The 17,301-nt window shown below is 34.2% G+C and overlaps 1 protein-coding gene across 5 annotated transcripts in view; it reads right to left on the bottom strand.

Moving 5' to 3' along the window:
* KCNQ (KCNQ potassium channel) overlaps positions 1 to 17,301 on the bottom strand; it is a 78,363-nt gene that overhangs the window by 10,786 nt on the left and 50,276 nt on the right. For 3 of the 5 annotated variants that reach the window (XM_085482872.1, XM_085482871.1, XM_085482868.1), the window contains 9 exons: positions 17,173 to 17,299; positions 15,642 to 15,817; positions 15,276 to 15,416; positions 14,562 to 14,672; positions 13,909 to 14,115; positions 8,756 to 9,006; positions 6,215 to 6,325; positions 2,119 to 2,275; positions 385 to 507 (listed from right to left, as the gene is read on the bottom strand). In XM_085482872.1, the coding sequence (XP_085338998.1) occupies positions 385 to 507; positions 2,119 to 2,275; positions 6,215 to 6,325; positions 8,756 to 9,006; positions 13,909 to 14,115; positions 14,562 to 14,672; positions 15,276 to 15,416; positions 15,642 to 15,817; positions 17,173 to 17,299 (1,404 nt within the window). The remainder of the gene's footprint in view (positions 1 to 384; positions 508 to 2,118; positions 2,276 to 6,214; positions 6,326 to 8,755; positions 9,007 to 13,908; positions 14,116 to 14,561; positions 14,673 to 15,275; positions 15,417 to 15,641; positions 15,818 to 17,172; positions 17,300 to 17,301) is intronic. The other 2 variants (XM_085482869.1, XM_085482870.1) reach the window with 2 other exon arrangements.

Below are 17,301 nucleotides of genomic sequence, written 5' to 3'. Positions count from 1 at the left end.
TGAGTGATTCTAATAAAATTATGATGATATATTAAAGTAACAAACATAAACAAGAGAGAGAAAAAAGACGCACTTGCTGCTCCACTCGGTATTCTATCATTGCCAAAAATTGATAAGCTCATTTAGCATTATTTCCTAAATTTATATTCAATAAAAAATAAATAAATAAGATCACATATTATAATTATATATGTCAATGTATAAGACAGTTTGGAAATAATCTCTTCAATTATGTATCATCCAAATCATAATCATACTCATCATCCCATGGGTACATTCTATGTTAAATTACATACCACTCAAGAATTCAGATTGAATAATTCTAATAAAATTATAATGATATATTAACAAACATAAAAAAGAGAAAGAGAGAAAAAGACGCACTTGCTGCTCCACTCGGTATAAACGCGCGCCAATCGTCATGGGTTTTACATTGCCTGCCCGGTCGATTCCCGCCAGGTAGCTCCCCGGTTTACCCAGGGTCTGATCCAATCTCCTCTGCAACTCCTACGAACAAATGGAATGTACAATTAATATTTCGTCAACCTACATCATACAGATTACGCCGAAAAGTGCGGGTCCATGAATCGCTCTGTACAGAAGTAACATTATCCGCTATTAATATTTCGTCATTATATTTGTAATTAATATTCGCCTGCTCATTGTTTTTTTATCGTTTTTAAGTCTGATGCAATTTTTACAGACCGTCGAAATTCAAATTTTGTTTGCAAGACTCGCTGTGACAATTCGAGAGCTATCGATCTTCTCAATACAGAATAAAGCTCCTTTCGTTTTTTGTGAAATATTGAAGCTTCTATGAACAAGAGACAGTGTATTCGTAGAAATTGGTTTATTCGTGATTAACGTTTCGTTTCTTTTCGCTCGATTTTTAATATTATCATCTTTTCCACGGCAACCATTGAATGATAATTATTCTATCTTTCGAATTTAATTAGCATAATCAATTAATATCATTTACTGTAATGCATAATTTAATATAGTTAATAATAGGCAAATTGCATTATAAGTACAAGCGGATAAAATTATAGTTGTACGCATTGAATTTTTTAAAAATATTTAATTTAAATATTTAATTTAAAATTTTATATTAAATTTTGTTATATGTATAAAAGATGTTTTTTTATATCAATAATTTACAATTAATTTTCTAGAAAAAAATTATTATATTTTCTTATATAATCATCATATTGACATTCGCAAGAAGACTTGATATGTGAATTATTAAAAAATGATCTTGTATCTAAATAAATTATTTCAATTCGATAAACTGATTCTCGTAATGTCATTAAAGCAGCGACGATTTCGCTGCAACGGTACAATAGTCCTAGAATCCTAGCAATTTGCTAACACTATGTTGCCTTAGCAGCAAATCAGATTTCCTTTCTAGTAGTAAATTTCAGACGCTTTTACGAGAGAGCGCAAATTTACTTCAACAAGATTTTTCTATTTTTACCGTAATATTGAATAATCGGTTACAGTAACAAAGTTTAGATAGTCGCTCTTATATCAAACATGCAGTAACAATTTTACCGACGACAAAATTTTTTCGTCACAATTTTTTGTAAACGTGTAGACATGTGTCTCGTCAAAAATGTGCCGCAAAAAGTCAACAAATAGTGAATGTGAATACTGCGTTCTGACGTTTCAGTGTAATCGATCTTGTCCAGCGAGACGTAGACATACGAACATGTAACGATTCCTTGATTAACTGTCGGGTATTTCACGCGTCTGACGATTCCATTGTTCTCTGCATGAATTCACACGTAACTTCGCGCTCTGTACGCATTGATCTGATCTTATCGAGCTAATCATTAGCGATCGCATACAGTCGATTAAATGAGATGAGTAATTCGCTATTGGCAATCGCTCAGTAATCCGTCAAACAAAGGCAATTATAACTTATTACAAGTTCATCCATCATCATTAATTTATTACACGATAAACGATTTGGAGCGATTTATCGAGAGACGGATTTACAAGCGAGACGGTATTTTCTAAAATAATGGAAAGCTGTTATATCTCCTCTGAATCATCCGAGCGATCATCCGGAAACGGAAGATAATAGCAAACAAAAAGAATCGTTATCGAGAAACTCACCTTAATCCGCACCATCATGTTCAAATGACCTTGGCTGTATTGTTCAATGACGTCACGCACATCGTACGGTTTCCGAGCCTGTTGAAACTTTCTGCGAGCCACGAAGTACTTGATCTTCCTGATTGCCCGGATAGCATTCCGGTGCGCTTCCGTCAGTCTAGAAAATGGTAAAAGTCCAAATATTCTTTAGATCGATATACTACGAAAAAAGAAAGACGCGCGTTATACTCTTTTTTTTTATTCTTGTTAGAATAAAAGAATATAAAACTAATTATTTATTAGGGAATAAAAATGTGTAAAAATGTTAGTTATATGATATTAATTAAAATATCGTATTATATCGACGTGATATTCGATCGCGAATTACTTTATTAAGATAGCGGTTTCAGATTCGCTTGATTCAGTTTAAAAGAGAAATTGACTCCTTCTTGAAAGAGAGAGAAGTGCCAGCTCTGCTAACTTAACTTAATTTTAGTCGATAGCGCGGTGAGACGCAACTAGATACAGCTCGTTTCCCTTTCATTACGCGCTACAACCAAGAAATGAACTGATAAAGTGTAATATTAAACTTCGATAATGTAAATTGCATAAGGTATCTCGCGTTTAAAAGCATTTCCAAATTAAAGCGTTAACGCGCGCGACAATAAAATTTTAATAGAATAAAACTGCACATGCAAATAAAAAATAACAAGCTTATAATGTCATTTCGAGATAGAACAACGATAATAAAATAATACATTTCTTTTAACGCATGAAATAATTGTTATAAGAGATAGAACATTAATTCGTACTAAATGCAACGTTAACTTGTCAATCTTCGTCTCGGATTACAAAACTGTCACATGTATATGTATTTCGGTCAAAATATTTCGGGCTTCTTTTCTCTCTCGAATTTATATTAGCCATCATCCGCTGCCTCTCGACCCCTTGACGCTTATCCGAAGAGCAGAGAATATGCTCGAGAAGAGCGCCCATTCTTCGGGTGTTTACGTCCTCGAGAATGTTTAGCTCGCGTCGGCAGATGCTTCTGTCGTGAGTATAAACGTGCAAGATAAAATACTTTATATAATGATAACATGTCGTAAGAAATCTCTGGAATGTCACGATGGAAAATGTCGATTGTTACCCAGAAAATCTAATAATATATCAGACGGATAGAAAAATAGATGGATTTTCAGATAAAAATCCACACGATGATTCTTACAAATTTAACATAAAATATACACACGAGAGTGTGTAAAAGTAAAATAAATAATGATGCACAAATAGTAGAGAGAATTAATATAGAGATTTATTTACAAAAAATATATCAAAATTAATCGTTAATGTGTCATAATTTTGTTAAATTTTTTATTACATTGAGGTTCTAGTGATCCCATTTAGAAAACTTTAGCAAAGTTGAAAAGTTTTAATCGTGTCACTTTAGGAATATAAGTTTTCCTTTAGCTTTATGTTTTCCACGTTTTATTATTAATTATATCACAAATATAATTAATAACGTAGAGTGTAAAAAAGATTCTATAGCGTCTACCAAGAATAAAAAAATGATCGGACAAATAATTACTTTACTCTTGGACATAAATGTTCCCTTATTGCATTAAATTATGAACGGAAGAGAAAGAATTTTATGGAAATAATAAAAAAATTATTAAAACATAATGTATTGAATGCTACAGAATAGCAAAAGGATATGATTCATATAATAAATTGAAAAGAAAAACGATAAAATTGAAAAGAAAAAATATAGCAGACCGAAGGGACAAAGTAAATGTGTGTGTGTGTGTGTGTATGTGCGCGCATTGAAACGAGTAAAGGGGCTGCTTTTATAACGCGTGGAATGATGTTTTAAAACGAGATCGAGGCGCGGATGCAGTCGGACGAGGTACGGTAAAGCACTAAAAGATACCTGAACGAGCTCCTCTCTGGTTGGCAGGCATAAGAAAGCTTCGGGCGGAAGTAGGTGAACTGTGAGAGCGAAAAATAGAGGGAACGAGGAGAAAATCTGGCGGGTATCTTTACGGTATAATACAAGCTCGAGTACACGAGCGGGCGCGCGCTCGAATGCCGCGAAAAACTGGGTCATTTGTACGGGCGCAAAGTAATGGTGCGGTGAAAAAAAGCACTTACATGTCTGTGGAAGGGAGGCTTGAAAAAAGCCTTTTGTGCGAAATACCGTGCGTTCCATTCGCGCCCGCAGAATCGACTTTTTCGAAATGTCAATGGTGCGGAAAGCCGCGAAAGGTTGTCCTCCACTGACCGTTCTCTTTTCTCTCTACGAGACACCGTTTTTAGAGATACGTGTATTTTCGGCGCGACATCAAGCATCGATAATCGTCGCGTCTAATCGTCTCGCGAACGCGATTAATTCTTAATGAGCGGATATGCCGGGGACACAGTTTTATTTCGCAAAATGTTGCCTCATGGGCCACCGAAACATGTCATAAAGACAGATATTGCGCCACATTTGAATAAGATATATAATAGATAAGTGAAACTGCTAAGTTAAACTGAATTAAAAGTTCAAGGGTGCGCTATTAATATACAAACTGCTGCTTGAAACGCTCAAAATAGTATTAATAAAATAGTCATATGTATTTATAAAAGTTTAAGATAGAAGGATATTTCCTTAACAAAAGTTTTTCAGAGAAAATCTATTTAAGACGTTAGTTAAAATCGTTTCGTAAAAAAACGTGAAAATTTGGTGAAAATAAAATAAAATAACAAATGCAACCGATTTTTAAATAAGTAAATTGCAATTTAAATTCCTGTTCGGGGTAAATATTTGTGTTCGATAATCCATCATATATGAAATGTCAGAAAACCGATCTATTTTTACATGTATAGACAATAATTTAATAAATTAAACTCTTAATTTAATAAATATTCCATTTGTTATCTCTTTCGGTTATTATTTAATTAAAAATGTTCAATAATGAAGGAAATTGAAAAATGTAAATGCAAAGCATGACTATGGAAAACGAAGGTCTGGTAGATTACATGAATTTCTACCTATAAGACATTTTTCCGCAGCAATATTAGAGATCGAATTCTCGTTCGGGCATTCGGTTCCGCTTTCAAAGGAACAGAACCCGAGCCTTAGTAGCTCGAGTGTCGACTAGCTCGAATGCACGAAAGAAGCTACATGATTTTCGCGAAATTGAATTTCGCTGAAGTAGAGAAAAGCGTATTCTCTGTTCTCATCTTGTAAAATTCGCGCATAACGATCCGCGGGATATTTATCCGCGTATATATTATGATGTGCACGAGGTAGGTGATGGTACATGAAAATTCCACGACGTTATCGATTTCGCATACCAAGTGGAAGTAATTTGCATGGAGATATATGTACGTTTCTCGGCTTCCTATACTCTGATTTCGGTCGGCGCGATCTAACTCAGTATACACACGCGAAATGGGCGTTTAATAACTCGACGATCGACCACCGATGGCGATGGCTTGAAAGTCGCTTCAGAAGTTATCGAACGATTCGTGAATTTCCGTACGCTCTCTTCGGTTAAATGCTAATACGTACTCGAGATGGAAAAGATGGGCAAAAGAGTTGAGTTGCTGTCAAACGTCAGAGACAGCTGGTATATATTTAATGAAACAAAGATTGATGAAGGCTCCATTAAACATGGATTCAAAAATTCGTTTCCGCATTTGACGTTATCTTATTTCATAGCAAATATTTAATCTCTCTCTCTCTCTATCTCTCTGTTACAGTATTTAAATTCGCTTTTGGTATCGCTGCTCTTTAAATGTTCTTTAATGCTCTTATAAATACTCTATATAAGGTCTTTGAATATGGATATGACATTTTATTTGAGGAAATGTACGAAACATATTCAAGTGTATATATTGAAACGAAAAATATTCAATGATTTTGACTAGAAACAAGCTTTCGCGTAATTGATAAACAAACCGTTTTCATATTTGTTAATTATTCTTTGGCTCTATTTCGATGAATATTCCTAAAGTTTCTAATAGTATTTTTTTACATATCTTGCATATATTATTTTCCGTTTTACAAACGCGCGTAATATATTGCGACACAGATTGATTCTCTACTAAAAGATCAAAGTATGCATATACTCACGTGGTGACTCTTTGCGGTTCCTCGATATCGATGTCAATTTCGTCGCTAGTTGCCTCCGTCACCGAGCTCGTCTGCGAAGTGAAGAGGCTTCCCCTGCCAATCGGAAACACGCTACTCAACTAACGGGCTTGCGATTCAGTTCTTTCGACGTCGCGAAATTGCTCCAGAGAAAACGCTCCTCGGACGGGGTCGACGTGTATCTGTCGCGAAAAGTTTCGCGAACCGTTGCTCGCCGTTGTACAATTCCGCGAGAATTACTTCAGCGACATTGACCGCATATTTTAGCGCAAACTTTGGCAAAGTTCTTTTGTCTCAATTAACGCCACGTCCGTCGCGTTTAAATATTCTGATTTTGCGAAACTATCTCGGACAGATACAAGCAGTGAAAGATATAAGCGTTATCAACGCCTCTCTTATCTATAAATTAGATACTTTTTGATCAAACACATGAGATTTAGATGTTTATGTATCGTAAGATTAATGTTTAAATTTATAATATGGTATATCTAATAGTTTGTGGTACCTTTAAATGTGAGAAATTAAATATATAATTAAAAAATAAATCATTTCTTTATAGAATGTTCTATTGATATTATATTAAATTAATCGATAAAAATATAACTTTGCACTTTTTAAATACATATTGCATTCAATTAAAACATGCCTATAGTATGTATAGTATAATATATAATATTATACATTAGGATTAATTAGCTTATATTCTGAAAATATCTTAAAGTTTATTGAATCAATAAATTTTCTACTGATACGTCATCTTATTAATATCATCTTGATAATCAATCCTTCAAATGACACGATATTTTTTTAGCAGATTTTATATATTTTTCTTGAATATCTTTTATCATAATATTCTATACGTGAATATTTTTCTTCCTGAAAGTGTTATTAAAAATGTATCTCGTAAATGTTAAAGCATCCTTTTTAACACCTAATGCACCCGATATCGGTATTTTGCTTTCATCGCACAACTTCCGAGAATCTTCCTCCAGAGCAATTTGTTGGATTGCATCCCTTGACAATCGAGAAAAATACCGTTGGGGGATACCATAACAGTTAATTAAAGGAGAGTTTACACTTTGTTTTGAAACATTGCATTGCGATGACATGGCAGATTGTGAGTTCTGAACTCGCATCGATCACAAGCAATTCAGTATATTGTTTCATGTAATGCAACTCTGTGATTTATCAAAATTTTACTATAAGCGCTCAAGAATTTTTTATAGTTATCTTTATATTTAATAAGCAGATATATCAATATCATAATCTCGATCATTTGTTCGATAGTGCGACCAATTTATATTTGTTGAAAATTCTCGATTCTTCAGCGACAAATTATATACATATATCATATCTTTTATTAATTTTCGAATATATGATATTTGTGGATAGTATATCAATTAATACATTTTAATTATATATATTATTGTTCTTACTATTATTATTACTGCCATTTGTAAATTAAAATCTCGCAGTTCTTCATCGGATTAAGTATAAATATTATTAGATATCTTTAATCTTTTTCTCGAACATATTGATAATTAATGTGTAAATGAGATATTGGTATGATATTGATATATAAATACAAGATGAGTCGCGGCAAACTAAAGTACAACTAAAGAGAAGGTGATTCTTCATTGAAATAAGCTAAAAATGTAGAATAAAATTTTTCTTACGAGACTTCATAGTCGAGAAAAAATTGATTTTTCTAGATTTAGCTAATATCATTAAATATTATAACATATTTATATCAATAGTATTAAATCTCAGTTTAGTGAAAAATCTAATATTTTTTAAATTAAATGAAAAAGGCAAGAGCAAGCAAATTTTTAAAATTAAAACACAGTTTTATCAAAGTGAAGTGTCATTCAAGAAATTTTGCTCGAGATTAAAGCGATAATTATAAAAGATTCTCGACTGTAAGCGGGCTTATACGTGTTTTCATAAATAAATGTATATATTCGTCTTTGAGAATCAACAAAAATTATCCGGCGGTTCAGCAAATTATTGAGACACACTTTTCACTCAATACTACTCGACGACGATAGCGGCGAACATTCGGAAATAAACTTGCCAATTTCAAGATACCAATTTCACTTCCGTTGCTTTACTGAGCTGTGAGCGAAGCTTCTGAGCGAACTCTTCCGCTCGAAGAAATGGACAGAAATCCATCCGTTAAAGGCGATGGTGTGAAACTTATCGCACTGTTATCAAATTTGAACCTGAATCGCAATATACGACACCGTCATCGCCGCTCTTTCGAAAGTCGGAATCATTTTTCCCTGTTATGTTATTTTAATATTCTATGAATTAAATTTTTATTTAATTCATGAGCAAAAATTTGCTTCTACATATATTTCTAATTTTTTCTCTCACGCGATATATCACTCTCTTTTTAATTGCACTATTAATCATAATAAATCCATACATAGACATCCGGTTATTTCACACCCTCTTAGAATCAGTGATGAAATGGTAGCCCAACGGAGACTTCTCTCTTTTGGTTCTCTAAAAGTCACTCACCGGTTGTCGCGTCTGGCCCGATTCGGCGTGCCCGCTTTAGGTTCCTCCATGTAAAAAACCACGTCCCCTTCGTTCTCGAGGCGTTGATTCTGATCGTTCTGGCCGGTCCCGGCGCCGGCCGATATACCGCCGGAGATGGTGACAGGCGGCAGGGCTGGCTGCTGTTGTTGTTGCTGTTGGCCGTCCATCCGATTCCGCGACTTCCGCCTCTTCAGCACGCTCGCCTTTTTTGCCACCTGGATCATCAGAGACTGAACCCCCGGTGCCCTCCCATTACAACACACATCGAACACAACATGCACTATCCCTACTGGCCGAACGTTGTTTGGCCACTCTTTCTCCTAACACGACGAGGTCATCGTCGTCGTCGTCATCGTCATTATTATCATCTGGGGACTATCGTGCAAAAGCAACGATCTCTCCCGCGAGACTTTCAGAACGAACGTTTGCTGCGGGAAATTACGCCGGTCGCGAACCGATGTCGTTTATGTCCTTTAAACACGAAACGGCTCGACCCAACCGCGCACAAGAGCCGGAATAATTCCCGGAATGTATACCATCGATATACTGAGTATTATGAACCAAGGACGTGCTCCTTCCTTCCATTGTTCTCGGAATTTTACATTGTAAATGCAAAATGTTTCGAAAATGTTTAGTTAAACCGTACCAGCGTACTTTATTAATCGAACTAACGAGGAAATTTTATAGAAATATGAACGTGTTTCTTGAAGAGACGTGTATTTTACATGAGCTCATTTACACGATCATATTGTATTAAAAATTGTAAAATACAATTTTCGACAGAAATAAAATAAACTGTAAAGTGAATATTATTTCACATTTCTCGGATATAAAAATATAAAATCATAATAAATGCGATAATAACTCTATAGATATAAAAAAATTTATTTTTAGACGTCTTTTTATATTTTTCTCTTTTTTTAGATTTTATTTTACTCATATAGCACAAAATTTTGTTAAAAAGTAGGCTGGCAAAATTTGACGAGTCTTAAAAACACTCTGCTCGTTGTCGACGTTTAAATCTTTCGTATAAAGTGTTTTACGATTTTCCGACTTCTCTTTTCTTAATATTTGTTTCTTTTTCATACAAAAATTCGCCAAGCCGCACAACCGGCGTAAACTCCCACACATTTCTGCGTTTGAGCGAGTTCCCAGTCTTTTCATTTTACAGATTGATGCAAAAGCAAGAAGTAAGCACGCGCGCGAACACACACACACACACACACACACGTAAACATACATAAATAACTACAGACCTTATGTATTATTCAGGCTCGTGCATGTTATAAAATATCGCTAAGTATAAAGTGAAGTCACTTTTGTATATCACATGATACCGATAGTTATCCTTGAAAGTAGCGTAATGGTGCGCCAAGAAAAATACGTAAGCCAGAGAAACATAAAAGCACAAATACGATCAAACAAACGATTATTGTTCTTTCGTCGGCGAGCTTTAAGAAGCTTATGCAAGCCCCACTCGTCCAAGAAGAAGTAGCTTGTTCGATCGTTGGTGAATAGTTTTGTTTTGTTAGAAACATAAAGAAATTAGTGTGTCTCGCTTATTTTATATTGTTGATATTTTGTAGCTTGTTAGTACGAGAAGAAATAAAAAAAATCTCAATCAAGCGGAAACGTCTCTCGGTACAATAAATGAAAAAAAGACGTCTAACTCTAAAGCTAGAAAGCGACATAACGATTTCATAAAAGCCATTGCTTTATTTTTCATAAGAAAGTTTTTTCCAATTATTCTCTCCGCGATGATAAACACTTCGACCTATACTTTCGTCGCACTTTTAATCCTTTGGACGTAATGTGATTTTTTGCATTATCTGAAAGAGTAACATTAATATGATGAACAGCTGGGTTAGTCTTAAATCTTTCCACTTCTATTCGCGAGAAAAATTGATTAAAACATTTAATTTGCTTCCTAAATCCAAAACGTATTAAGTGAAAATAAGAAAGTTAGAACGGAAGATATTTTTTACAAAAAAATATAAGAGTAAGTTAATCAGAAAATTAATAAAAAGTAATAAGAGAAAAAAAATAAAATGGGGAAACGCGTATTTCTCAGCTATTGCGTGGTGATTTAGTAGCTTAATATTACCTTCTAAAGATTTTACATGACTACACATAGTAGCGTATTTACGTAGACTATGTAATGAGCAATTTTGTTAAAGATAACTGTGCGGCGAAAGTACGGAAAATATTTTGCCATTACATGTCTTTTAATATGCGCATATTCTACATTCAATTGACACAGTGAGAGAATACAGTGATCCCGGCTTACATAATATAAAAGATAGACGTTTCACGGTGTAACAGAAATGTGTAAAGAAATGTGATAAAAAGTTGGGAAAAAATAAACATGCAAAAGAGAGATAAGAATAGAAATAAATATAAACCATTTACATACCATCTTCTTTACACAAATCAACTGAAATATATATATTAGGTATATTTTATCATCGTGTTAAATCATTACTGAGCGTTGTTTACTATTTTAAATAATATGTCGCACGGTATTTCCTCTCTTGATATATGCACGTTTTTTTATCACAGAGTTCGAGAACTTTGGCAGCAGAATGGAGACAATACTATTCCTACGAATATACAATCGCTCCGTGTTAATTGAGCGTACGCGAAATGTGCCGATAGGGCTAATTAAATTCTAGATTTTTTCGAATTTTCCTGCCAGAAATTTATTGCCCGAATAATACTTGTAATAGCTATTAGCATCGCTTGTATCTGCATTTTTTTATTGTTCAAGCAATTTTACGAGATGTCTGGACACGTTGCGGAATACAAATACAAAAATACAATGGTTATTTCAACGATAATAATCGAAAATGGAAATAAAACGCAGCCGTATTGAAAAATCAAGCGTCATTCTAGAAATATCACGTCCGTTGTTTGACTCGTATATTTAAAAGCAATTTATATAAGAATGACAACTATTGGAATTCGCTATTTTTCAAGCAATAATGTTTAAATGTACAAATTTATTAAAAAAACGAAAGATAATATTCTACGAAGACAACGCGTAGATTAATGATAAGATTAATTAATTCACTTTTCATGAATTTTTAGGCAATAACACAATAGCAGCATCACAGTTAAAGGGACCGTTTAAAAACACATTTGCAATTACATTTATATTAGATTTTAGATATAAATTTACAAGAAAAATATATAAAATTATTCAGACGTGCAACTCACGCGAATGCAATAAATTTTGCTGACCTTTATAAAATTGTGACAATTTAAATGTTACCGTAAAAAAAATTAATAAATATTTATTATATAATAATATTTTAAAATTATTCTGATGTACACATATATTCCATGTGCTCGGCATTCCAACTAATAAAAATGGTACTATTAAAACCATAAGGATATTTACTCAAAAGGTAAAAACCAGTTTATATTAAAAAAGGGAATCCACATTGCACTCTCTGTAAATCAAAACGAACGAATATGAAAACCAAAACGCAATGTTCGTTAATTCATACGTAAAAGGGGGGGATAATATACAAAAGCTTCTAAGCGCATCTTTAACTGCATAAACACACGTATGTGACTAGCAACATGAAGGAAAAACAAAATTGTCTCGGATCTCGGCGATAAATAACGGCACATTGAGAACATCGAGCAAAATTCGCATTCTCTGCTTGCATCCATCCACTGCCAAATTATCGTAGGACAAGTAAAACTACACGAACGTCGTCGTAGTTATATGATACTGATTGATAAGAACGGTAACGATTATAGCGACAAATAATATCAGACGATGACAGACTCCCTCGCGAATCTCATCATTATGCAGAACACGGGAAAGCTTTATTGCAGAAAAACTTTAAAAGTAATTTTATATGCATGTATTAGTTTTGGTTAATAAAATTGTGACTTTAATATTATGTCATTATTACGTATTTCACATACGCAAATTTACACGCGAGATGAAAGATACGAAATTTAATTACATCTATAGTTTTTTATCATCAGTGTGAAAAGTATATCTCTCAAATTATGGTAAATCAAATTAATAAATGTTTATGATTAAGAATTCATTTTTTATACTTTGAAGGTAAATTCATATATGCAGAATGTTTGTTACTTTTTTAGCAAATTTTATATTAAACAATGTGTTAAAAATCTAGAATTCTTGAAAAAGTTAAAAAATATTTCTCTAGATAAAAAAGAAATAAGTGAATTAAAATCAGTTGCAACGTTGCTTGTTTCAATTTTATTGTAATTTTTAGTTTTTCAACTTTACGTCGTAAATATGACGAACCTTTTGTATAAACCCTGTATTTTTCCGATTATTTTTACCACGACACGAATTATTGTGAATGTTGATGAGCGTGATTTACTGACTCGTTAAAAAATATTTCCCATTTTTTTTTTACCAAAAATACATAAAAGGTCTCGGTTACATCAGGCTTCGTTCAATTATCGAATATAAATTTTGTTTCAAAAGGCCGAAAACCCATTCCCTTTTAATTAAAAATAAAATTATTTAGTTTCGGTTATTACTTTCAAAAGACATAATGACTTTTATCATATATACAATATATATATCTCCGCGTATATATTTTCCTTTCGAGCTGCTTATTCGCGCGGCACAGATCGACGACATAGAACAAATTTGATTTCTCGAAATCCGCTTAGGGTAGTATATACGAAACGAGCACAAACGTTCAAGCTATACGTATACAACTCCACGTGGACCCGATATTATCGTCGATATAATCCGATCGCGCGCGGGAATGTGTATAATCGCGGTAAAAGTCGGGAGATCTTGGGGGCAATTAGTTCGGGGATATACGCGCGCGATACACGGATTGGGCGAAATACAATGGGGTAATTTCCAGATCCATTAGCGTGCTCGATGAAGAGGGAAGGGAATGGGGGTGGTTGCGGTTTTTCGCGTGCCTCGACGGGGACGATTACGAGATTCGCGACGGATTAGATCCGTCTCGGTTATATTGTGACACGGTAATCGCTCGCGGCACGGTCAGTTTAGAACACGTCAAGGAACATTATATAAGCAGCTAAGAACATCAACAGTCAACAGCTAATAACGGCTACCTCTTCGCTCGCCTCCGCTATACTCGCAAACGGGGAAACGTTACCTTGCCGAGGGGTGTCGAGGGTTGTCCAGCTGGCGCCGGATCCTTGATGTAGATGTTCCACGTGGCGACGCTGTTGATGGCCTTGTCGGCGGCGTAACACCTCCACAGGCATTGTATTAACATCGCGGCAGCCGGTATCTGTCGATTAAAATGCTTCTGCCGTTGCTTCTGCTGCACCTTCAACGCGAAGCCGGAACCTAGGATACCCTAAAAGCGAAAAACACCCACTCGCGATATTTATATTATTGGTTGATGGACCAGCGCGGAAACAGGCAGTCCGATTATTTAGGTGAAATTCAATTATATATAATAAAATATAAAATTAGACTTGTATTTTTTTTTGTAACTCTTGAATTATATAAGCAATCGAAAATAAAGTTTTTTTGGAAACTGAAAATATTCTAAAGAAAAATTTATGATATTGAGTTGATCTAATTGAGAACGTAAAATTTAATGTGGGGCTCAGTTATACGAAAATATAATAGATAATATTAAAGAAATTGAGGTAGCAACAAAAAATTATAATAGATATTATCATTAGAAACATCAATTTTAATCGATGGGAGCAAAAAAGTTCATGAATAATAAACGAAATCTATAAATAATAAAATTGAAATCTGAAATATATATCATGAGAAAAAATATGTACTCACAGCTGGAAGTGCGAAAAAGGAAATGGCAAATACGCTGAAACATGAGGCCACAATTTTTCCCATCCATGTTTGCGGAACAGTATCACCGTAACCTATTGTCGTCACTGTGATCTGCAATTTCGAAAAATATCAAATTCTCATTATTTCTCAGCATAGGTCAAATTATTCGATATAATATATTTCTACAAATTGTTTTAAGCTCAAAGAGTTTCGCAAACAGTTAACGTTTGGCTTGTCAATAGTTTAACTCGTGAAATGCAGCCAGTTAATTAGCACATATTAGCACTCTGATAAGTAATCTATATGCGTTGCACGCAGATTGTGTAAGTGATGACTCCAATTAGCTACATATGGTCATCAATATAATTGCAAATCAATCGTTTTCGTGATTACTATTGTTTGTTGATCTCCTCAGAATTGTTTGTGGCAATTAACCAGATTATTATTGCGTTCTTCAAGTGATTTATATTTTCCCCCAAATTTAATCAATTTAATATTTTATAGAATTTTATTGATTTAATTTTTTATTGTATTTCGTTCGCATTAAAAACGAAAATTATTTTTTTTATATTGAACTTTATGTTTTCTCTGCGCGCTTTGAATGTATTTCAGTAATCAAAAGCTTTCTTTTGCTTCAGCAATAGGGTACCTCAAAATTACATACTGATACGAGAGACGTCTGATAGAAAAATCTTTAATGAAAGACATACTCACCACTCCCCACCATAGTGCATCGGCGTAACTGGAAAAGTCTGTTTTGCCGTCGGGTCCGACTGCATCTTTTTCGGCGAGATACACGAAATAGCTGCTGAAAATGAGACCCAGGAATCCAATGTATAGCGTTGTGATCAGCTCCTGTTATATAATCATTTGGAAAATATTAATATCAATATCTTGCACTACATACAAATAAAAAATATTATGTAAAAATTATGTAATAATCATGTAGAAATAAAAAAAAACATTTACACATATATATTCATACTCATGCTTAATTTTCTACAGGTATAGTTGCAATTATTGTTAAGATTTTTGTCCTCAGACGTTAATTAAAAATAAACATTTTTCGCGACGATGTACCTGACGATGTATGAAAACCACAGAGCCTAAGAGTCGCCACGTGCCACCTTGACGATCGACATGAAGCATTCGAAGAATTTGCAAAAATCGAATACCCCTGATAGCCGAAGTGGCAAACACCTGACCGTTGCTTCCCACGGACAAGACTACCATAGATGCTACCACAACGATTAAGTCTAAAAAAAGATAAGAGGACTGTGCGGTAGACAATATAAAGGGATAATTGATTAAAGTGTATGAAATATATATATATATATATATATATATGTTATTACAGACAGTGTTTTTTTTACATGCGTGCATCGATTAGAATACAATAAAATATTTTCATTCGGCATATTATAGAGTATTGATTAAGTGATAATCGATGTAAACGCATATTATTACGTAATCCGATTATTAATGTTAAATCCGACGTTATCTATTCACATATCTGTAAAATTCATTTGCCGAATTATATACATTGCCGGTTGAAAACAATAATTCTCTTGTCATACATCCGCTATGAAATTGTGGCGAAATGTATGCAATTCCGGTTGCGTCTCCACACACACCGGTCAATTAACACTAATGATCTATTCTCTATGCTGTAATTACTATTCTATATTTTTAGTGTTTACAGATAAAGTGAAACAAGATACAGTGCGTACATTAATTATGTAGAATGAAGCAATATGTATATGCTGCACATTATTTGAGAAATATAAGCGATAAATCTACCATATATTTTGCTGGATTAAAATTTCCGTATAATGGCTCTCTAAACCGGATAAAAATTTCTATATAATAATAATGTTTATTACACGATGCATATAGCTGTACAGTAAACGTGATGCACGAAAATCAGTTACATATAGTTTGAAAATATAATTAATTCGGAGTACTGATTTACGTCAATTGCGAACATACGTAAATTGCTGTTAGGTGAATTTTGTTTCTCGACTTTGTCGTTAACAAATTACAGAATAATTCAGAAATCAAGTAAATTGAAATAATCGAGAATATAAGTTAACTAATATATTTTGTATAATGAAATTTCTCTTTCCTTTTACTTCTCATAATATTTAAAAAAAAAATGTACACATCCATCCTCTCCTTTTTGCGTTTAGAATTTCGGTAATATATTCGTCATCAACGTAATTGAATAGGAATAAAATTTCCAACAGAGAGCGAGTAATCAATTTTTAGCCTCGTCTGCAATTAAGAGGAATTTTACCGCGGACCGATCGCGTGTGTTTCATTCGTGAAACAAACGCGTCCGGCAGAACGATGGCCGTGATACACACAAAGCGGCCACAATCTTGATTTCAACGAAATGGATTCGATATTAGGGCCAGGGCCTAATCTCGCAAAGTTGGCCGCGCAAACGAGCTCTCTGCGACCGATACGAATACAAAGCAGAGACGATTCTCACGATCCAATTTTGCGGCGCCAACAATGCGAATATCGGATTAATTTCGGCTATATCGCATTTCGGTTCGCGAATGCGGCTCGCCATTAAGAGGGACGGGAGAACGCTCGCACAACTCACCTATGATACAAATCGGTTTCCGTATGAATCGCAGCCGTCCACAGCAGCCCATGTACTTCGACCTGCAGCCCGCGCTCCATAATCGAACCATGTACTCGACCCCGAAGAATACCACGAGACATATTTCCT

The sequence above is a fragment of the Nylanderia fulva genome, unplaced genomic scaffold (genome assembly GCF_048542155.1).
Source record: "Nylanderia fulva isolate GAGA-0341 unplaced genomic scaffold, ASM4854215v1 Scaffold22, whole genome shotgun sequence".
NCBI lineage: Eukaryota > Metazoa > Arthropoda > Insecta > Hymenoptera > Formicidae > Nylanderia > Nylanderia fulva.
The sequence above is the reverse complement of the archived record's forward strand: the minus strand, read 5'-3'. Positions and strand labels throughout refer to the sequence as shown.